This window comes from Hyaena hyaena, unplaced genomic scaffold (assembly GCF_003009895.1).
Source record: "Hyaena hyaena isolate Hyena2069 unplaced genomic scaffold, ASM300989v1 scaffold_23, whole genome shotgun sequence".
Classification (NCBI taxonomy): Eukaryota; Metazoa; Chordata; class Mammalia; order Carnivora; family Hyaenidae; genus Hyaena; species Hyaena hyaena.
In genome coordinates, this window is record NW_024080655.1 from 1362039 (window position 1) to 1385493 (window position 23455).

The following is a 23455-nucleotide window of genomic DNA, read 5'->3' on the forward strand; positions in this document are numbered from 1 at the left end:
TATCCATGTGGATAACTCTTACTCTTCCTTCCCAAATTAGACCAAACAACAGTTCTCAGGAGAACCTTCTCTAAACTACTTGCTCCCCTTTCTCTAACAACAGTGTCCCCGTCCACCCCCCACCCCCCACTCAGCAGTTTCCTTCTTTGTATTTGCATCATTTCTTTGTATTTCCATCATTGTATTGCATTTTTTCAATCTACTGCATGGTATTTTAATATCTGCCAAGAGCAAAGGCTCTGGAGCCAGAATGCCTAGGTACGAATCCCACTCCAGCATTGTGGTACAACCTTGTCAAGTTACTTAACCCCTGGGAGCCCCAGTTTCACCAGTTATAAGACGGGGATGATAGTATCTACTACAGAGAGCTGTTGTGAAGAATAACTGAATGACCACACATAAAGTGCTAAGTACTCCACTTGGCTCCTCATAGCTACCATGATGATGATGGTACTAGTAATGGTGGTAGTGTCTGTGACACAAGACGGATAGCTCCTCAAAAGGAAGGTGTTTGTAGAGCCTCAAATAGCAGTCACTCAAATAGTATTTATAGGAACAAAAGACAGACAGAAGTTTCTAAGAAAGGAAGCCAAGAAATGGGATGACTTACCGCCATTTTTGCCCACAGTTCGGAAGCATCTCCAGAAGGCCCGTAAGAACGACGCCCTGTTGTGAGGGGTTGCTTGGATGAAGCTGAATTCTCGAAAGAGAATGTGAGTTCCCTGACACACGCTGTTAAAACTGCAAAGAGAAAAATCGAGGAATCATCATTAGATGAACAGTTAAGGAAGGCTGGAATCAGAATGAAAAATCAAGACCAGACAAACCACTGCCAAAAGGGAGGAGAATCTTTTTTCTCCAACAAAACTCTGAACTACAGATCAGATGAAGTCTTTCAATGAGGAAATCTCTTCATATAACCACATCCTTCTGAAAACTCTTGGAGCCCAGTTCCTCTGCGTGCTTCCCACCTCCTACATATATGTACTGAGGGAGTTTTTATCAGTCACTGAAACATCTCAAATAGAAGGAAAATGTTTTATCCTTTAACTGGATGACATTGGCACTTGTATCTTTTGGGAGAATACTTCTCCTACCACATTTGGAATTATATTTCCTTAAAGATATCCTTTCTGTACTCGCTCTGATCTACAAGAGCTGCCATAAACAAGATGGTTTATAGGGACATAAATGGATTGTCTGTTCCAGTTTAGGGGTGATGTACACCTCTTTGACAATAACCTCAGAGGCAAGTCCATGTGCCAAAGGATATGAAAGGTTGCAAACAGAATAGTAAAGGCAAATAAGAACAAGGGTAAAAAGTGGCCCCTGAATGAGAGTATGAAGCAAAGTCCCAGGGCCCAAGTGAGTCATTGTTTAAGCTGGGCCGGGGAAGGGGGAAAATATACTCCATTGCTTTTGGGTTCTTCTGCCAAAGAAATAAACGCTGTAGAGCCTGGCGTAATCTAAAAATGGAAATTCCACCAAAGAATAGGCAATTATCCAGTAATCATCACAACCAAAGGCAGACTTCAGGTTCCAGGAAACTCCTAAATTCCCTGACAAGTAAATCAGGAGTGGAAAATGTGTTAATCTTTGTAGAGAAACAGGCATTAAGCTTAAGATGGGAAAGCAATAGAGAGACAGTGGAAATTCCAAATGCCACTTTTCATTTGCTGACCATTTAAAGGGGGGTGGGGAGCAGGAGGGAAGGATCTGAATCTCTGAACCAAACAGGAAAAAATTTCAGGAGCCATCTGTTCTGTTTTCTTTTCCCTGACCACGTTCTGAGGGAATCGTCCCAACCTGTCTTTAATATAGAGTGTGTTATCACTTAAGATAAAATTAGCTCCTTCCTGTTAATATTAATAACACTGTATGAAAAAGCAAATTACATACCCTTCTCCCTGTGGAAAACTAGAAATCTACTTCTGAGGCACTATGAGGGAGTATGAAGAAAACATCTGGTAAAGGATTAGGTTGGAAGAGAAATTTTTAAAAAGCAATGAAAGTGTTAACCTAACCATGCAGTTTGCAATGCTCTTGTCTTGAGCAAAGGAAAATGAAAAATAAAGCAAATCAGCTGTTACAGGTAAATGGAGTAGGTCACATTTCTAGCAAATGAAGTCTAAAATGATAACAATCTAGTCTAAATTTATGAAGCTATCCAGCAAAGAATTAGTCCCAAAGTATGCTTCATACTCCCCATGGGAAAAAGCTGGTGTCTAGGTCATAGTCTAGGCTGTAAAGAAACTAATACTAGTGAAATTATATCTTTAGTGTAGCTTTTTAAAAATATCTTTTTTAAAACTGGAGAATAATTTATACATTGGAGAATCTGGCTGAGACTCATTGTATAGATAAGAATTTGCATAAGAAGTTATAAAGTAAGAGTTTAAAAAAACAAACTGATAAGCCAAGGACATATAATACTGAATATAGTAAAAAGATTTATAATTGTATTTACATTACTGCCTTTAGATAATCCCTACCAATAAAATTCAGCTGGTCAGTATGGAGATCATAATCCCTTTACTTAAAGAGTTAATAGACAATCCTAATATAATTAGTGAAAATTATTTTACATAAGATGTTGTACCAAAAAAGCAGAAAATACAATATATTGCTTAAAGCTTTACTGTTTCTCTTCAACCCAAAATATCTTTCCCTATCTCCATCTGTTAAAATTCTATCCAGTTTTTCAGGACCATCTCAAATGCCACATTTTGCAAGGAGTTTTTTTTTTTTTTTCCAATTCTACACTCATGCCCAATTCCCATCATGCCTTACTTATAACTATTGCTACTCACAATCTGCTGCCTTTTAAAAGTTATTGGATAGGGTTGGCTGGGTGGCTCAGTCAGTTGACTATCTGACTTCGGCTCAGGTCATGATCTCATGCTCATGAGCTGGAGCTCTGTGTCCAGAGCCTGGAGCCTGCTTCAGATTCTGTGTCTTCCTCTCTCTCTTCCCTTTCCTTGCTTGCTCTGTCTCTTTGTCTCTCTCTGTCTCTCAAAAATAAATAAACATTAAAAATTTTTTTAAGTTATTGGATTTATTTCCCCTACTAGACTATAAGTTCTATGGAATAACCAATTAGGTGGTACTAATACTGGCCTCCATTAACATTATCTATCACATAGTACATACTACCCTATAAACCCCCTTTGATAATTGGTTTAGAAAGATCAGAAAAAACAGACAATACTAGGTAGAAAGTATCAGATTTATATTTGTAGTTAGCCACACTGGAAATACTTAAAGTTGACATTTTATAAACTTTTTAAAAGTCCAGGACTTTGGTCTGCTATTAGTATTATAATATTGCAATACTCAACTTTGAGTCGTATTTGCCTGGCATGTCTTTTACTGTGCTTTTTAATTTCCATCCTTCTGGATCATTTTGTTTTAGATATTTCTCTTGTGAGTAGTATATAGTTGGATGTTGTTTTTTACCCAACATTACAGTCTCTGTATTTTAATAAGTGAGGTTTTTAAAATCTATCTGATTAATTTCTGCCATCTTCTTTTATCTTTTCCATGAATTGTTCTTCTTTGACTTGTTTTTCTTTTCCTACTTTCTATTGTGTTAGTAAAGCTTTTTCTTTTTTAAGTCTTTTCTCCCTCTACCCCCATTAGATTGGAAGCTATGACAGACTCTATAATTTCTTAGAATTCCTCTTAAGCATTCAACATATATATTTAGCTATACATTTTTTCTTTTTTATTGAAGTATAGCTGACATACAATGTTGTATTAGTTGCAGGCGTACAGCACAGTGATTTTGACAGTTCTGTACATCACGTAGTGCTCACTGTGATAAGTGTACTCACCATCTGTCACCATATAAAGTTATTACAATATTGTTGACTATATTCCCTATGCTGTACTTTTCATCCTCGTGACTTATTTACTTTATAACTAGAAGATTGTACCTGTTAATCCCCTTCACCTATTTCACTCATCTCCCACCCCCTCCTCTCTGGCAACCATCAATTTGTTGTCTGTATTTATGAGACTGTTGCCATTTGTGCATGTCACGAGCACACTATGAAGGTACACACGTGGGTTATATCTTTCCACAATGTCAGCTTTATTCAGCATAAAGCAAGGTTAACATGATTATAAAGCAGGTTCAGGATTCCAAACTCAAATGACATTTTACCATGTGATTAATTTGGCTTCTTACACAACACACAGAGCAAAACACAAGACAAGTCACACAACAAATGGGGTAACGCAGGGGGAAGGAAGTTAACGAACCAAACTTGAAGTCAGTCTGTGGGTGTGTAGTTGAGATAAGACTTCGGTCCAGTCCGGTCTGGTTCGAGTCCCCCCTCAGCACTTACTGCTTATTCTGTTCAAGCAGTGGAGGATCTCAGTTCTGTTCAGAGATCAGTTGGGCAGAGCCTTCTCAGCTGCTGCCTTCTTAAAGTGGTCAGACATAGAGGGGTCAGTGTCTGAGGAGTGACATTTTGCTACAAAAATCTTCCCCTTTTAACGGGCTAGAATCAGTCTTGGGCCCCTGCAGACAACCCCTGCTTCTGCTTGTTATCAGTTCTGTGGTGTGGTCAGCTGATGCTGGTCTGGCTAATATCTCATAGCTGCAGTGCCCTTAAAAGCTTGCATCGTCGCTTGACACAGGCCCCTGCTTGACATGAGCGACTCCATCTTATTCTCTACAGTGTATGTGTGTTTGTTCATTTGTTTTGTTTTTTTAGATTACACATATAATTGAAATCACAAGGCTTTTCTTTTTCTCTGAGTTATTTCACTTAGCACAATACCCTGTAGGCTCATCCATGTTGTTGGAGATAATAAGATTTCATTCTTTTTGATGGCTGAGCAATATTCCACTGTATGTGTATACCACACGTTCTTTATTCATTCATCCATGAGTAGACACTTAGGTTGCTTCCATATCGTGGCTATTGTAAATAATGCTGTGATAAGCATGGATGAATATATCTTTTCAAATTAGTAGCCACACATTTCTTAGAATGTCAAATCACTCATTATCTTTATTGCTCTCCAAAGCAAGGCAAGAAGCACACTGTAACAACCTATGAGCACTCTTCTCATCTTCTGATATTATTTTCCAGAATTTGACTTCTATTTTTTTAAATTAACAAATTTTTTTACTGTGGCAAAATGCTTATAATACTTATTATTTTAACCATAACATGACATTTATCACTTTAACTATTGTAAGTGTACAATTCAATAGCTTAAATACATTTATGATGCTGTATAACCATTACCACTATCTATATACAGAACTTTATCCCCAACAAAAACCCTATACATTAAACAGTAGCTCCCTCTTAAGCCTTCCCCCCATACTCTGGTAACCTCTATTCTACTGTCTCTATGAATTTGTCTATTCTAGTACCTCTTATAACTGGAACTGTACAATATTTTCCCTGTACATTTGGCTTATTTCACTGTTTTTAAGGTCCATACATGTTATGATTTATATGAAATTGCATTCCTTCTTAAGGATGAATAATATTCCATTGTATGTATATACCACATTTGCTTATCCATTGATCTGCTAGTGAACACAAAGGTTGCTTCTACTTTTTGACTATTATGAATAATGCTTCTATCAACATTGGTATACAAATATCTCTTCTTCTAATATCCTGCTTTCAATTCTTCTGGGTATATACACAGAAGTGGAATTGCCATGTCATACAGTAGCTATATGTTTAACCTTTTGAGAAACCACCAAACTGCATTCCCTGGTTGCTGCACCATTTTACATTCTCATAGCAATGCACAAAGGTTCCAATATCTCCAAATCCTCCTCACCAACACTTTTCCTGTGTGTGTGTGTGTGTGTGTGTGTTTTAAGTAGTCATCCTAGTAGGTATCAAGTGGTATCTCATTGTGGTTTTGATTTGTATTTCCATGTTGAGCATCTTTTCATGTATTTATTGGCCATGTGTATATCTTCTTTGGAGAAATGTCTAAGTCCTTTGCCCATTACATTTTTAAAAAATTTTTTAAATGTTTATTATTTTTGAGAGAGAGAGACAGAGTGGGAATGGAGGAGGGGCAGAGAGAGAGAGGGAGAGAGACAGAATCTGAAGCGGGTTCTAGGCTCTGAGCTGTCAGCACAGAGCCTGATGAGGGCTCAAACTCACAAACCACGAGATCATGACCTGAGCCAAAGTCAGACATTTAACTGACTGAGCCACCCAGGTGCCCCTAAAAAATTATTTTTAATGTTTATTTATTTTTGAGAGAGAGACAGAGACAGAGACAGAGCTGGAAGTCAGATGCTCAACTGACTGATCTGCCCAGGTGCCCCTGTTTGACTATTTTATAATAACTTTTTTTGTTGTTGAGTTGTAGGAGTTCTTTATATATTCTGGATATGAATCCCTTATAAGATATATGATGAAAATATTTTCTCTCATTCTTCAGGTTGTTTTCTTGCCTTCTTGATAGTACCCTTTGATGCACAAAAAGTTCTTAATTTTGATGGTTTATTTTATCTATTTTTTTCTTTTGTTCCCCATGCTTTTTGTTCTCGGCCAATTATAATGCCATGAAGACATTCAGTTGTTTTCTTCTCAGAGTTTTATTGTTTTATCGCTTAAGTTTAAGTTTTTGATAATTTAGAGTTAATTTTTATATAAGGTATAAGGTATGGGTCAACTTTTTTTGCATGTGGATATTTAGTTTCCCCAGCACCACTTTCTGGAAGGACATGTTGAACAGTCCTTTCCCCAGTGAATGGTACCCATGTTGAAAATCAATCAACTATACATGTGAAGGTTTGTTTCTGGGCTCTCTATTCTATTCCAGTGGTCTATATGTCTGTCTTTATGCCAATACTATACTGTTTTAAGTACTGTAGTTTTGTATTAAATTTCAAAGTTAGAGAGTTGGAGTCTTCCAACTTTCTTCTTCTTTTTTAAGATTATCCTGGCTTTCTGAAACTCTTGCAATTCCATATTAATCTGAGGATCATCTATTCCATTTCTCTGAAAAAGTCTGTTGGAATTTTGGTAGTTTGTACTGAGCCTACAGATTTATTTGAATAGTATGGACATCTTAACAAAGCTAAGTCTTCCTATCAATGAACAACGTCTTTCCAATTTTATAGGTCTTTTTAGATTTCATTTGGCAGTGTTTTGTAGTTTTCAGTGTACAAACCTTTCCCTTTCTTGGATTTATCCCTACGTATTTAGTTCTTTTAAATGCTATTATAAATAGAATTGCTCTCTTAATTTCCTTTTGATGACTGATTGCCAGTTTATAAAAACATAATGGATTTTTGTACACTGATTTGGTATCCTGCATCTTTGCTGAATTTTTCATTAGGTCTGGTAGCTTTTTTTGTGGATTCTTTGGGATTTTCTACACATAGGTTAATGAATGTCATCTGCAAATAAATAGTTTTACCTTTTCCTTTCTGATTTGGATGTGCCTATTTCTTTTGGCTTCTATCTTTTTAAATGTAAAAAATTACTCATTACTTCTAAAGATCAATAGTTAAGTTTATCAACATATCATACCAATTGTCTTGCTTGCTACCATTTTTCATTCTGTTCCTTCCCTCTTAGTTCAACTGTTTTCCTGCTAAAGTACACTGTCCTTTAAGACAGGTCCACAATCACTTATCACTTTGGACCTCTCTGTTTTGGAATCGACGCATTTATGGATTTTATAAAGGCAATATGCTGCACAAACCAGATGTGATATAGCACCAAAGGGGCTGGGGTAGCAGCCCAGAGTCAAGCATATTAAAATTCCACAGCGAAACATATACTTACACTAAGGACCATAAACTGGTCCGGGTCAAGTTTGCCCCCAAAAGAGTTTGCTGAAAAGTCAGCAAAAACAACTTCAGATTTTCTAAGCTTTTTTTTTTTTTTTTCAAATTGTGAATTTCTGAATATTCACAGGCTGCTGTTTTCACAAAAGGCTGTGGGTGGTAAATGCTCTCAGTTTTCATCTTCTTGAAAATATCTTTATTTTACCCTCTGGAGTAATAGTTTAACCAGGTGGAGAATTCTGGGTTGTCATTTATCTTCTCTCAGCACTTCAAAGATCCTACTCCATTGTCATCTGGCATCTATCACTGTTGTCAAGAGCCCATCTGTCAAACTCCTGCCGTTCCTTATGAGTTAATCATTCTTACCGTTCATATATGCTATTTTCTTTATCATTAATGTTCTGTGGACTCCACCACGTGTCTATCACATAGGTATATTTTTAGTTATCTTGCTCAACACTTCAATCTGACTTACGTCTTTTGTTGATTCTGAAAAATAGTCTCAGCAAGGATCTTTTAAAATATTGGTTCACTGTCATCCCCTCTATCCTTTTCTTCCCCTAGTATACGTACATTTTAGCCTCTCTGTGTCTCTTCTGTGTCCTTTCATAATTCTCATCTTTTATCTTTATGTTATACTTAGTATTATCTTCCAAATTATGTACTCTTTATTCTATTATGTCTGGTCTAAAGCTTATTCTCTCTGTTGAATTTTTTAATATGTCAGTAGCTTTTAATTTCTAGAACGTTTAATTGGTGTCTTAAAGAATTTACATGGTTTTGTTTGTTTCCCTATTTTTGTTCTTCTTATCCCCTCAAGTTTTTGTTTAAATTCCAGTTAGTTAACAGTGTAATATTAGATTCAGGTGTACAATTTAGTGATTCATCATTTCCATATAACATCCAGTGGTCATCACAAGTGCCCTCCTTAATCTCCATCACCCATCTAAGCCATCCCCCCACCAACCTCATTCTGGGAACCATTAGTTTTTTCTCTATAGTTAAGAGTCTGTTTCTTGGTTTGCCTTTCTCTTTTTCTTCCCTATGTTCTTTTCTTTTGTTTCTTAAATTCCATATAGACTGAAATCATATGGTATTTGTCTTTCTCTGATTGACTTACTTCACCTAGCAAAATACTCTCTAGCTCCATCCACATCATTGCAAATGGCAAGATTTCATTTTTTAATGGCAGAGTAATATTCTATTGTATATATATACCATACCTTTATCCATTCATCAGTCAAAGGACATTTGGGCTCTTTCCATAATTTGGCTATTGTTGATAATGCTACTGTAAACATCGAGGTGCACGTATCCCTTTGAATTAGTATTTTTGTATTCTTTGGATAAATACCTAGCAGTGCAATTGCTAGATCATAAAGTAGTTCTATTTTTAACTTTTTGAGGAACCTCCATTCTGTTTTCCAGAGTGGCTGCACCAGTTTACATTCCCACCAACAGTGTAAGAGGGCTCCCCTTTCTCCGCACCCTTGACAACACTTGTTTCCTGTGTTGTTAATTTTAGCCATTCTGACAGGTGTGAAGTGATATCTCATTGTAGTTTTGATTTGTATTTCCCTGATGATGAGTGATGAATATCTTTTCATGTGTTTGTTGGGCTATCTGTATGTCTACCTTGGAAAAATGTCCATTCCTGTCTTCTGCCCATTTTTAAAATGGATAATTTGGTTTTTTTGGGCAATAAAACAGATCAATGAAACCAAGAACTGGTTCTTTGAAAACATTAATAAAATTGATAAATTCCTAGCCAGACTTATCAAAAACAAAAGAGAAAGGACCCAAATAAATAAAATCACAAATTAGAGAGGAGAAATCACAATCAATATCACAGAAATACAAATAATTATGAGAGAATATTATGAAAAATTATATGCCAACTAATTGGACAAAGTGGAAGAAGTGGATAAATTCCTAGAAACATAAATTACCAAAGCTGAAACAAGAAGAAATAGAAAACCTGAATAGACCAATAACCAGCAACAAAAGTGAATCAGTAACAAAAAAATCTCAAACAAAAGTCCAGAGCCCCGATGGCTTCACAGGTGAATTCCATCAAACATTGAAAGTAGAATGAGGGGCACCTGGGTGGCTCAGACGGTTAGGTGTCCAACTCTTGATTTTGGCTCAGGTCATGCATGATCTCATGGGTTTGTGAGACTGAGCCCAGCATTGTGCTGTCAGCACAAAGCCTACTTGGAATTCTCTCTCTCCTCTCTCTCTGTCCCTCTCCCTGCTCACCTGCTCCTTCTCTCTCTCTCTCTCTCTCTCTCAAAATAAAGAAATAAACTATTAAAAAATAAGGGAGAGTGAATACCTATTCTTCTCAACCTATTCTAAAAATAAGAAATGAAAGGAAAACTTCCAAATTCATTAAATGAGGCCAGTATTACCCTAACACCAAAACCAAAGAAAGACTCCACTAAAAACAAAGAACTATAGGCTAATATCCCTGATGAACATGGATGCAAAAATTCTTAACAAAATACTAGCAAATAAAATCCAATGGTATATTAAAGGAATCATTCACCATGATGAAGTGGGCTTTATTCCTGTGTTGCAAGGATATTCCAATATTTGCTGCCTGACTTATTTCGCTCAGCATAACACCCTCAAGGTTCATCCATGTTGCTACGTATAGGAGGATTAGGAGGAACTTGACGGAGGAACAAGGGGGAGAAGAAGGGCGGAAATGGTGGGGGAAAGGGAGACAGGCAAACCATGAGAGACTCTTGAATGCTGACAAAAACTGAGGACTGATGGATGTGGGGGGGAGGGGGGGATGGGCATGGAGGAGGACACTTGTGGGGATGAGCACTGAGTGTTACGTGGAAACTAATTTGACAAACTATTTGTAAAAAAAAAAAGAGAATATTTATTTTAGCAATATATACTAAAATAGTTACAGATACAATGATATCTGGAATTTTTTAAATTATTCAGTGTGTTAAAAAAAAAGTAGGTGGGTACAGATTTAAAAAAACTTTGACTATATGGGTGGATCAGTCAATAGGAGTTTGTTTTACTATTCTCTCTCCTTTTGAACATTTGAAATTTTCATAATAAAAAACATTTTAAAAAGAAAAAAAAGGATAGTTCAATATTTGCAAATCAATCAACATGATACACCACATTACTAAAAGAAAGGATAAGAATAATATGATCCTTTCAATAGATGCAGAAGCATTTGACAAAGTACAACATCCATTCAGGATCAAACCCTCAACAGAGTAGGGTTAGAGGGAACATACCTCAACATAATAAAGGCTATCTACAAAAAACCCACAGCTAATATCATACTCAGTGGGGAAAAACAGAGCTTTCCCTCTATGGTCAGGAATAAGACAGGGATGTCCACTCTTGTCATTGTTATTTAACATAGTACTGGAAGTTCTAGCCACAGCAATCAGACACACAAAGAAATAAAAGGTATCCAAATCAGCAAGGAGGAAGTCAAACTTTACTATTTGCAGATGACATGACACTGTATATAGAAAACCCAAAGACTCCACCAAAAAATTGCTAGAACTGATACGTAAATTCAGTAAAGCCGCAGAATACAACATACAGCAATCTGTTGCATTTCTATACACAAATAATGAAGCAGCAGAAAGAGAAATCAAGGAATCAATGTCATTTACAACCGCACCAAATCCCACAAAGTACCTAGGAATAAACCTAACCAATGAGGTAAAAGAACTGTACTCTGAAAACTAGAAAACACTGATGAAAAAATTGAAGAAGACACAAAGAAATGGAAAAACATTCCATGCTCATGGATAGGATGAACAAATATTGTTAAAATGTCTACATTACCCAAAGCAGTCTACACATTTAATGGAATCTCTATCAAAATACCAACAGCATTTTTTCACAGAGCTAAAACAAACAATTCTAAAATCTGTATGGAACCACCCAAATAGCCAAAGGAATCTTGAAAAAGAATGAAAATGGACCACTTTCTTTCACCATACACAAAAATAGATTGAAAATGGAATGAAGACCTAAATATGAGACAGGAAACCATTAAAATCCTAGAGGAGAACACAGGCAGTAATCTCTTTGATATCGGCAATAGCAGCTTCTTACTAGACATGTCTCCTGAGGCAAGGGAAACAAAAGCAAAAATAAACAATTGGGGCTTCATCAAAATAAAAATCTGCACAGCAAAGGAAAAAATCAACAAAACTAAAGGCAACATACAGAATAGGAGAAGACATTTGCAAATGACACATCTGATAAAGGGTTAGTATCCAAAATATAGAAAGGACTTATAAAACTCAACACTCAAAACACAAATAATTCAGTTGTTCTCTCTCTCTCTCTCTTTTTTTTAATAGCGGCCATTCCTTCCTTTACCTCTCTGAGGATCCTTAACTTTATTTCAAACTCAACTTAAAATAATTATTGGTCTTATTTTTCTGCAGTAAATTTATATTTCAATTGTTGGGTTTATTGGCTCTTTCTTAGCATTGGTTGTTCGCATATACTTTGGAATTTCAGCATGTAGACTCACTCTAAGTGGAGGCTATCACTCTCTCCAGTCGTCCTGAGGACAGATCCCAGTCTAGGACCAGATCTCATATTGGATGAGGTAAAGCTCCATTCCCAATGATATTGGGGATATCACAGGGACTGTCACTGGACCCCTGAGTAGCTCAGACCACTCAGGCCTGGTTTCAAGGCTGTCTGTTTCCTTTCATTGTCCCAGGTCTTATACAAGCCACTTTCCAGGTAGCAATCATATATTTTTTTAAAAAATCTCCTGCCCTGTGTGTGACACAGTTGGTCTCTACTATTCCACAAGAAATGAGCTCTCAGTTTCCTATGTTTGCTTCTGAACCCAGATCACAGGAGGACTGTGGTTTGAGCCCCATTAGCATTGTGGTTTGTTCAGTTCCTGGTCCATAGATGAATTTATATTGATTTTACACATTTTCTCTTCAGAAAATTTTATGTATCGCTACCATGTTTTTGTAATGGATAAGACAGGCAAATCATAAACACTGTAAGCCATTACAACCAGAAATCCAAATCAATTTTTCTACCTGCATAAAAATGCATTCTTGCTACTTTTTCAGTGTATTTAACTAAACCAAAAGTTTTTTTTTTTTAATTTTTAATGTTTATTTTGGAAAGAGAGACAGAGAGCAAGCAGGGAAGGACAAGCAGAGAAAGAGGGAGACACAGAATCTGAAGCAGGCTCCAGTCTCGGAGCCGTCAGCACAGAGCCTGACGTGGAGCTCAAAGTCATGAACTGTGAAATCATGACTGAGCCAAAGTCAGATGCTTAGCCAACTGAGCCCCCCAAAAAGTTTTTTTTTAATAGACATCAATCTTACTTCTAAAATCAAACAAGAATGTTCTTAAGAATATTTTAAAGGCTAAACAGAAGTATACTATATGTCTACCTCAAATAGCTTTCACCAAAACCAGTATTCCAATTTCATTAGGTAAACTCTTTCATTTTTTTTTTTTTTTAATTTCTAGGAGAGAGAGAGAGACAGCGTGAGCAGGGGAGGGTCAGAGAGAGAGGGAGACACAGAATCCCAAGACAGGCTCCAGGCTCTGAGCTGGCAGTCAGCACAGAGCCCGACGCAGGGCTCGAACCCAGGAACCGCGAGATCATGCCTAAGCGAAAGTCGGACGCTTAACCAAGCCACCCAGGCGCCCCTAAACTCTTTCATTCTTTAAGTTGTTAGGTTTTTTTCTCTTGAGATTTTAATTTTTTTATTTTGACATAATTTCAAATTTACAGAAAACTTGCAAGAATAGCACAAAGAATTCCTGAATACCCTTCATCGAGATTGCTCAAATGTGAATATTTTATTACATGTGCTCTCACTCAAACTCTCTTTCTCAATCTCTCTCACATACACACATATAAATATTACTATTTTTCAGAACTGTTTAAGAGTAAGTTATAGACCTGATGCTCCTTTACCCCTAAAATATAGCATGTATTGCCTAAAAAATAAGGAATTCTCTTTTATGACCATAGTATAGTGATCAAAATCAGAAAATTAAAACTGATACAATATTGTTATCTAATGCACAAGCCTTATTAAGATTCACCAGATGTCCCAATAACATCCCCTCTTTAGGAAAAGAGAATTCAAGATGGATACACTGCATTCTGTTATCATAACTCTTCAGCTTCTTTTAATCTAAAACATTTTGTTCTTGAGTCTTTCTTTGTATTTCATGACACTGACACTTTTAAATAGCACGGGTTACTTTGCTGAATGTACTTTAATCTGGGTTTGTCTGATGCTTTCTTGTGATTAGATTTCGGTTATGCCCTTCTGACAAAATTATTTGCTGAGTTCTTCTCAGTGCATCATATCAGAAGACAGTTTCTGTTGATTTCTAGTTACTGGTGATGTTTATTTTGATCATTTGTCTGAAGACGTACCTGCCAGGTTTACCCACTGTAAAGCTACCTTTTGTAATTACGAAGTATCTTGTGGGTAGATATTTTGAACCTATGGAAATACACTGTTAATCTTCAAACTTTCACTTACCAGTTTCAGCATTTACTGGTAATTATTGCCAGAGCAATAATAATTATGATGGTTTTTGTGTAGCAACATGGATGGACCTTGAGGGTGTTATGCTGAGCGAAATAAGTCAGGCAGAGAAGGACAAATACCATATGTTTGCACGTATAGGAGGATTAGGAGGAACTTGACGGAGGAACAAGGGGGAGAAGAAGGACGGAAATGGTGGGGGAGAGGGAGAGAGGCAAACCATGAGAGACTCTTGAATGCTGACAAAAACTGAGGACGGATGGATGTGGGGGGGAGGGGAGGATGGGCATGGAGGAGGACACTTGTGGGGATGAGCACTGAGTGTTATGTGGAAACTAATTTGACAATAAACTATTTGTAAAAACAAAACAAAACAAAACAAAAAAACTACCTCTAAAAAAAAAAATAATAATAATTATGATGGTTTTGCCAAATGGTGACTTTTCACCCCTAATTATGTCATTGCACTTACATTTATAAATGACTTCCTACAATAAAGAAGAGCTTGCACTTTTCACGATTTCATCTATCTATCTATCTATCTATCTATCTATCTATCTATCTATCTATCTATTTACATTGGTCTAGACTTTATTGGATTCTTTACTCAATAGGTTATAATCCTTTATTTTCATTATTTATTTTTATGTTCAAATTATCCCAGATTTGGCTATGGAAGCCCCTTCAAGTTCTTTTTTTTTTTAAGGTAAGCTCTATGCCCAATGTGAGGCTTCAGCTCACAACTCCAAGATCAGGAATCACATGCTCTACTGACTGAGCCAGCCAGGCACCCCAAGCTGACTTCTATGTCCTTTTGATATGTCCACAGAACTATTTGATCACTTCCTTGTTTTTTAATAGAACAAGATGTTCCAGGTTCATCTTGTTCTTTCTCTACCCAACCCTGGAGTCGGCCACTTCTCCAAGTTGCTTTTATTAGAAACCAAGATCTAGGTAGGTGCTGGATGTGCTCCCAATGTATCATTGCTTCTAGACTCTCTCAGAAGTCAGTGTTAAAAATCAAATGAAGCTTTATATATATATACACTCTATATGTGTGCAGATACACACACACATGCATGCACATACACGCAGACATCTATATTCATTTCTATATATCTAGTTATCTATATCTATTAAAACCCATGAGTACACCAATTCCATTCCAGTTCAATGCTACAGGGTACATTCTATCCTTTCTTTTTTGTCATATCTGAAACTTCCTAATTCTCTAGTTGGTGCTATTGGGGAGATAGTGTTTAATGAGTGCAGAGTTTCAGTTTGGGAAGATGAAGAAGTTCTGGAGATGGGTGGTGGTGATAGTTAACAGAACAATGTGAGTGTACTTACTGCCACAGAAATGTACACTTAAAAATGGTTAAAATGGTAAATTTTATGTTATGTATATTTTACCATAATAATAAATAAAGAAATTAGGATATTGGTGTCGAATATCCAGTATGTAGATTTATAGAATTTTCTGATGGAATAGTTTGGAAACTATAACTGAAACATTTTTTAGAGTGTTTCTGAAGTAAGATCACTATGGCTTTGCTCTTAGGAGAGTGGACCAAAGACAGCAGTATCAGTTAGGAGCCTGTTAGAAATCAGAATCTCAGGCCCCATCCAAGATCTACAAAGTCCAATTCTTCATTTTAACAATATTCCAGGTGCTTTGCATGCACACTGAAGTTCAAGAAGCACTCATTTGGGACAAATTCTGCCACTTCCTAGTTTTGTGACTTTGGGGCAGGTATCTAACCACTTTGTGCCTCAATTATTCTTTATCTATAAAATGATGATAATAGGAATAAGTTGCCAAGGATTATTAAATGTGATAATAATGTATGTTGTATAATGCCTGCCTGGACATCCATGGACTATAAGCTATTATTATTATTACTTTGTTCAGTAGTGAATCTGTGAAAGTTGGTTTCAGGGACTTTTCTAAAAATAGCAAACTTAGGAAGTCAGTATTTTCAGGAAGGTATGAATGGTGCTTTGCTTTAAGAGATAACTGGAAGAAAGGATATATGAAAGATAACAATTTTGGCCAAATGTGAAGAAGAGCCAATATAGTGGAGCGGAAGTGTCACATTAATTCACAATGGGGCAATTTTTTTCTGGTTAAAGTATGGTAGGACCCAACAAACATTATTTACAAAATATAGATGGAATGGAAGCAGCTTTTAATGAGACAATGTCATCTTTTTCAGGTATTTCGAAGTCTGAGTGGTATGTTTTTCACATGTCTGAAATTCCTGTGTGAGATATAATTCTGCTGAAATCTCACTTCTGTTGACTTACACGGTAAAGGACCAGAGTTGGCTGAGGGTGTGAGATGGAAGAGCGTGCAATACTGACAACGTGGGGAGACAAAAAGACAGCCACACAAGGCCCTCATGAACTGCTAGGACTTGGGCGCTCAGATGTTGTTGAGTTCCTAACCTAATTTCTCTGGCAGGAGATCTTTCCTTGTCCCAGAAAAGACTTTTGAAGACAGAGAGGATTAAAAAAATAATATTGTTAAGAAGTGAGGCTGCTGGGCTTGCACTTTACTAGCCGGAATCCCTTTATCTTTCTTGAGAGCCCCCCAGATCTCTTTTATTCTAGGTCAGTAATTTAACACTCTCAACTCTCAATTCAAAGCCTGTAATGACCTTGCTGTGCTGAATTATTAGCCCAGGATATAGAAAGAGAGAGAGAGAGAGAGAGGGAAGAAAAACTTAAAAACAACAGAGGCCTTTTGATCAGAGCACCAAACTGCAGTTCGCTGTAACTCAAGCTGCCCATTCTTATACGGCAAGAATTAAGGACTCCCCCTGCCAGGCAGGACCCTATTAAAAGACAATAGCTGTTTGAAAAGGGTAAGCAAGTTGATATGGATATAATAGGCCACATATGGGGGCCCCTTTCTACTCTGAAATAAAGCTCCTTCTTAAGAGTTGTGAGCTGGGAAACTCAGCATTCAGTAAGGCAGGAGGAGGAGGTATAATAGAAGAGAGTGAGTGGGTAGCCATGCAGAAATGCTTGAAGGTGCTTCAGGAGAAAGGGAGGAGGGCTTTGGGGAGCCCGCAGAGATGAGCATCAATCACCGAGGATAGAGGCTTTCAGAATGGCCAGGTGCTCGTTGGTCCCCAAGAAGTTTTTAGGCCCAGTGATGACAAAGACGTGGCTGGAAACAATATAGAGGTTAGTTTCTCTAATGGGTTAACAACCACAACAACAACAAAACAAGCAGGAACATAGTAAGCTCTTGCCAGGAACAATGCAGCTGGCAAAAAGTAATCCTTTCTGCCTTATTTTATCCAGTTTAACATGTCAACATCCTAAACTGATTAATACCATCTAGTGCCACAATATGTTCTTGTTATCTTTAGGATGGGATTAAAAAATAAAAGCCCTGTAAAACAGAGACAGTGGACCCCAAAGAAACTGCCTCTTGCCTACAAACTATACCCCTTCTCAGATATAGAGAGGTAACCACAGGAGACAGGACTTCTTACTCCATTAGCTAATCCATGTTTGCTTACCTATCACCTAAACACTCTGCCCATTAGCAGATGTTGCCTTTGGAGGATCCTAAATCCACAACGCAATTTCCCAACCACTGTTTTAGCCTCCTCTAAGATCTTGTTAGTATGCTACAAAACAAAAAAATTATTTAAAGTGATTCAAGGTATTTAAACACACTAATCTAGCAATCTATGACTAAATTCTGAATTCTCAAATTCCTAACCAAAAATATCAGAGAGATATTTTTCTTTCCTTTGCTAACTGCCAAATGAACAGCTCTCCATTTCCAATCCACTGCACTTAATGGGCTAGTTTGATGGAGTTTACAACTAAAGAAAAAACACAAGGGATCTCTAACACTTGCGTGTTCCACTGAGTGGTCAACTGGGCACTAAACTGGTCTTTAGCAAATTAAAGGGCTTTGCTGATTAAAGAGAAGGTCTGGATTCCCAAGAAAAAGAATCTTGCATCACTACTCGGCTTCAGACTCCAAAAGAAACATACTATTTTTTACAAAAGTCATTAGAGATAATTGTTTCCATAAAATACTAACAATTCTAAACTACTCTCCAGTACATAGACTCCTTCATTTAAGATGGGGTCATCATGGAGGAAAGGAAGATAAGCAATGGACAGCACCAACACTATACTCATTCTCCAATTTATTCCTTAGCACATGGTAACCATATTTTCAGGAGTTCAAATTGGGACACAGAGTCTAAAAAGTTTTTACTTGTGGAATGCCTGGGTGGCTCAGTTGGTTGTGTCCGACTCTAGATTCAGCTCAGGTCAGGATCTCAGTCTTAAGACTGAACCCCGAATTTCTGTACTGGCCGTGGAGCCTTCTTAAGATTCTCTCTCTCTCCCTCTGCCCCTCCCCTGCTCACACATGCTCTCTCTCTCAAAAAAGGAATATAAATAAATAAACAAACAAATAAATAAATAAGTTTTTATTTGGTGTGTAGGACACTTAATGGTGTGAGAAACAGCCTAAAAATTTTATATATGTCAGTATAATGATTGGGTATGTTTACATCCCATATTAATTGATAAATATTCAATGTCATATCTGACAAATCTTAAAGGATATACAGCCTATGTAATCTGAAAAATAAAAATTAAACAGAACAGTATGTGTAGCATGATACCATTTATATAGAATTATATATGTATGGTTGTATATGTAAGTAGACAAGATGTTTGAAAGAACAGAGAAAACGGAGGAAGGAAAAACTATTGAAGAAAATTTCTCAGAATAGAAAGGCATGAGTTCCCAGATTAAAAGGATCCTTGTGAGCCTAGCACAATGAATGAATATGGGTGCACACCAAGGCACACCTCTGTAAAAAAACCTCAGATTCCAACTTTTATTGTAGGCATAGCAGGATCACTTTGTAGAAGATGATGTAGGACAGGAGATACTGGTGAAGCTATGTTTGGAAAAGAGAATTAGCCACAGTTGCCCTCTGGTCACAACAAGTTATATTCTTCCCAAATGCAAAATATACCCCCAACATCTAATTCCATTTTAGCATCAACCCAAACTCTAGGACCTTGACATATAAATCAAGACCAAATATAGAGGAAGTTCCTCAAGTACAATTTCTTGGGTACAGGTCCTTGTATAATTCTTCATTCTGAACACCTATAAATGAAAGAGACAGGTTATATGCTCCCACATGCCTAGGATGTACAAAGATAATAAAGGGATAGGATAACCACAATAAACTTCCATCCAAAGAAAGGGAGAATGGGAGGCAATATAGTAATCGTTAGTTCATTGCAATTCTGAAATCCATCCACCCACATGTCTTATGTCCTTGATTTAAGCCTAGTACCTCTTTCTGGTAATGACTTTACCGTATTTTTACCATATTTGGGCTCCCTATCAGGCTGCTGTGGGACAACACCCTTTAGGTCCTTAGGCCTATTGGCCTTCTGAAAGAGTCTATGAGGCTCTACCTAAAATCTTGCTAAGGTTTTAACAAAGGGTTTATCTTTACCCATAAGCCACATTTCTCTGCTAGCACTCTGGATTTGATCTGTGTCTTAAGAAAAGGTATTTCTTACTTTTGAATACTTTTTGCTGGTTTGAAAGATTGTCCTGAGGTCTCTATATTTCCTCTAAATTCTATTTGAAAACAAAATAGCTGATTCTTTAGTTTATCTTTCAAATTTTACTGTAGGTAGCTAGAAAAAGATAGGCAGTCCATTGGGCGCCTGGCTGGCTCAGTCGGAAGAGCATGCAATTCTTGATCTTGAGGTTGTGAGTTCAGGCCCCAGATTGGGGGTAGAGATTACTTAAAATAAAAAAACTTAAAAAAAAAAAAAGGCATCCCAGAACTCTCCACAGGTAGGATCATCATACTCATTATGTATATTTCCTATTTTTCACATCACCAAAAATGACACCATTGCCAAACTTTGTCATTACATAACAAGGGTACTCTTACCTGCAACTAACACTTTCCTCACTCTCTTTTAAGCCTTTATTGATGGTCTCCTTGAGGCCCATCAGACTTCCACTGTCAGTTTCCTCAAGGTCATTCTGGTTTCTGCCTGTTGCCTGGTCTCAAAGCCAATGACAAATGTTTGAGGTTTTTGTAACTGCAGCACCTCATTCCCAGTGACAAATTTTGTTCCAGTCATCTATTGCTGCATAACAAGCCATAGTAAACTTAGTGGCATTAAAAAAAAACAAACAAACATTTTATTATGCTCATGGATTCAGTAGGTCAGGAACTATACAGAGTACATTAGAGATAGCTTTTCTCTACCACATGATGTCTGGACCTGAATTGGGAAGACTTGAATGGCTGGGGTTGACTCAAATTATTAGGAATAGAATTATGTGGAAGCTTCTTCCCCACATGTCAGACACCTAAACTTGGAAGACCAAACTTATAGCTGGGCTTCTTACTTCTTAAAGTTTGGCAACTGGTTAGTAAAAAGTTTGGCAACTCTTGAGAGGGGATGTCTGAAAAGTAAGTTCCTAGAGACCAAGACGCAATTAACATGGCCTTTTGTGACTTAGCCTTAGAAGTGACATAGTTTACTTTTGTCATATGCATATTCAAGGGGGGAGGACACAGAACCCACTTCTCAAAGGCAAGACTGTCAAAGAATGTGAGGTCTTGTTTTAAAATGACGCTACCAAAAACAAAGATGAAAGAAGAAAGGAAATCCCAATGGCAATGGTGAAAGTCTGGAGAATCCTACTCTAAAGAAGGCCTAAGGATAAAATTATACAGATAAAACAGGTCAGAGAATTCTGGGAAAGACTTCTTTAAGAAGATAAAACTGAGAGAATGAATACATACAAATATCAATGTACTTGCTTCAGTCAGAGTCCAGGCAGTTAACAGATAATACATTTAAGAAGGGTAGCTGGGGAAGGTTTTAAAAAGAGAATATTTACAAAGCTGTGGAAAGGGTTATGGGAAAGTGGATTACCCCAGAGCTAGCAAGAGTTGAGATTTGTTATTACCCCAAGCCTGAAGAGACAAGTGGAGGGAGTGATTTCTTGAATCTAGAAAGAGTAGGGACCATCTAACATAAACTGTGACCTTCAGTAGAGGAACAGAGCCAACCCCAACCCACAGCAGACTGGTAGGAAGAGAATATAATACCCCAAGTTCATTCTGTCTCCTCCCGCCCTTCAATCTCCTGCCAATACTTCCCTCTGGCTTTAACCCAAATGAGAAGCTACAGGGCAAGGGAGCCTGTGGACTAAAACCCATGCATATCAGGGCACCCGGGTGGCTCAGTCAGTTAGGCGTCTGACTTTTGATTTCAGCTCAGGTCATGATCTCAGGGCTTGTGGGTTCTAGCCCTGTGTTGGGCTCCATGCTGACAGAGCAGAGCCTGCTTGAGATTCACTCTCTCCCTCTCTCTCTGCCTCCCTCACCCCGCCCCCCCCTTGCATGTTCTCTCTCTCTCTCAAAATAAATAAATAAACTTAAAAAAAAATCCCTACAGATCAGCTCTCCAGAGAATTGTGGAGAGTGGATCCTCAGGGGCAAATGGAAAATAAATAACACAGTACTGAAAGGAAATTTATCCAGCTGGGTAGAGTTTGGAGATAAACTGATGACATGTTTATGAAAGTTAATCAAACAAGGTGGGGGGGGAGGGCAATCTCAGGGGTGAGAAGATTGTACAATTTAATTCAAGCCTCAATAGTATTTATATAGTTATAAAATATAAATGCCAAAGCCATCTCACACAGTGAAAAGTCAATAGATAATGCCTGAATTTGAAAAAAATGATGTAGCAACATAAACAGTAATTAAAGATACAGAAATAAATGCCAAACAATCATTCTAAGAAGTTGAAAGCAGTGACCTCTGAGGAATGGGAAACTAAACTGAGAGTTGAGGGAATGTTTTTTTCTTTTTTTTTAACAATTCTTATAGAACTATTTTACTCTTTAAGCTGTATGCATGTATAACTTCCATTTTAATAAATAAATTAGGAAAAAAATATTCAGCTTAGAGGGCCATCTGTTCTGTGACACTTTTCCTGACCCCTTAAACTTAGTTAAGATATTCTTCCTTTGGACATTCTTAGCACCTTTGAACTATAAGTTATTTAATTATCGACTTATTTGACTGAGAATATACTGAAGGAAGGAGCCATGCCTTATTAATCATTGTATCCCCAGCACCTATCACAAATCCAGGCTTATACTGGTATGTAAGAAATTCAATCCTGAATTGAATGATCTCACTCAATGGCACCAATATCATACCAGTTGTACAGAGTAGAAAACATCCATGACGAAACTCTCTTTATAACCCCTCATTTACATATCTTTTTGAGCTGTCTTACCTCACTGCCATAGACTGAATGTTTGTATCCCCTTCAAAAGTCATATATAGAAACCCAATCCCCAGTGTGATGGTATTTGGAAGTGGGGCCTTTGGGAGGTCATAAGGTTGGAACTCATCCTCATGAATCAGATTCTTGCCATTATGAAAGGGGCTCAGGAGAGGTCCCTTACCCCTTCTGCCATGTAAGTATACAGCGAAAAGAAGGCCATCTATGAACCAGAAAGTGGGCTCTCAACAGACAAGGAATCTGCTAGAGCCTTGAATAATAGTGTTTTTTCTGGTATGAAATTGTCATTACTTTTGCCTCCCATGAGAGTGACAGTGAATTCCTCAAGGACCATGTCTGGCACAGACACTGGTACATAGTAGGTACTTAATAGTTAACAAATTTTAAAAATTATTAGAAGACTAGGCCATAATCTCAGGGCTGTGAGATTGAGTCCTGCATCAGGCTTTGCACTGGGCATAGAGCCTGTATAAGATTCTCTTTCTCTTCCTCTACCACTCATGCTCTCTCTCTCTCTCAAGAAGAAGAAAGAGGAGGAGGAGAAGGAGAAGGAGAAGGAGAAGGAGAAGGAGGAGAAGGAGAAGAAGACAACGACAAGGCAATGAGTTAATTTCTCAGCCTTTACAAGGTACTGTCTTTTGTCTCTCTTCTTATTTCAACATAATTGAGCCTCCCATAAACTGGCTCTATCCTAATTATATATTTCCTGTTTGCTGCTTTTCAACATGTACTAGTCCTCCACAAGTCAATTTAGACTCCTTTA

General features: G+C 37.4%; 1 protein-coding gene across 2 annotated transcripts in view; it reads right to left on the reverse strand.

The window, feature by feature from the left end:
* Window positions 1-23455, reverse strand: part of CUNH11orf49 (chromosome unknown C11orf49 homolog) — a 200200-nt gene that overhangs the window by 110006 nt on the left and 66739 nt on the right. For both annotated transcript variants that reach the window (XM_039226757.1, XM_039226756.1), the window contains exon 3: window positions 611-741. In XM_039226757.1, coding sequence (XP_039082688.1) covers window positions 611-741 — 131 coding nt within the window. The remainder of the gene's footprint in view (window positions 1-610; window positions 742-23455) is intronic.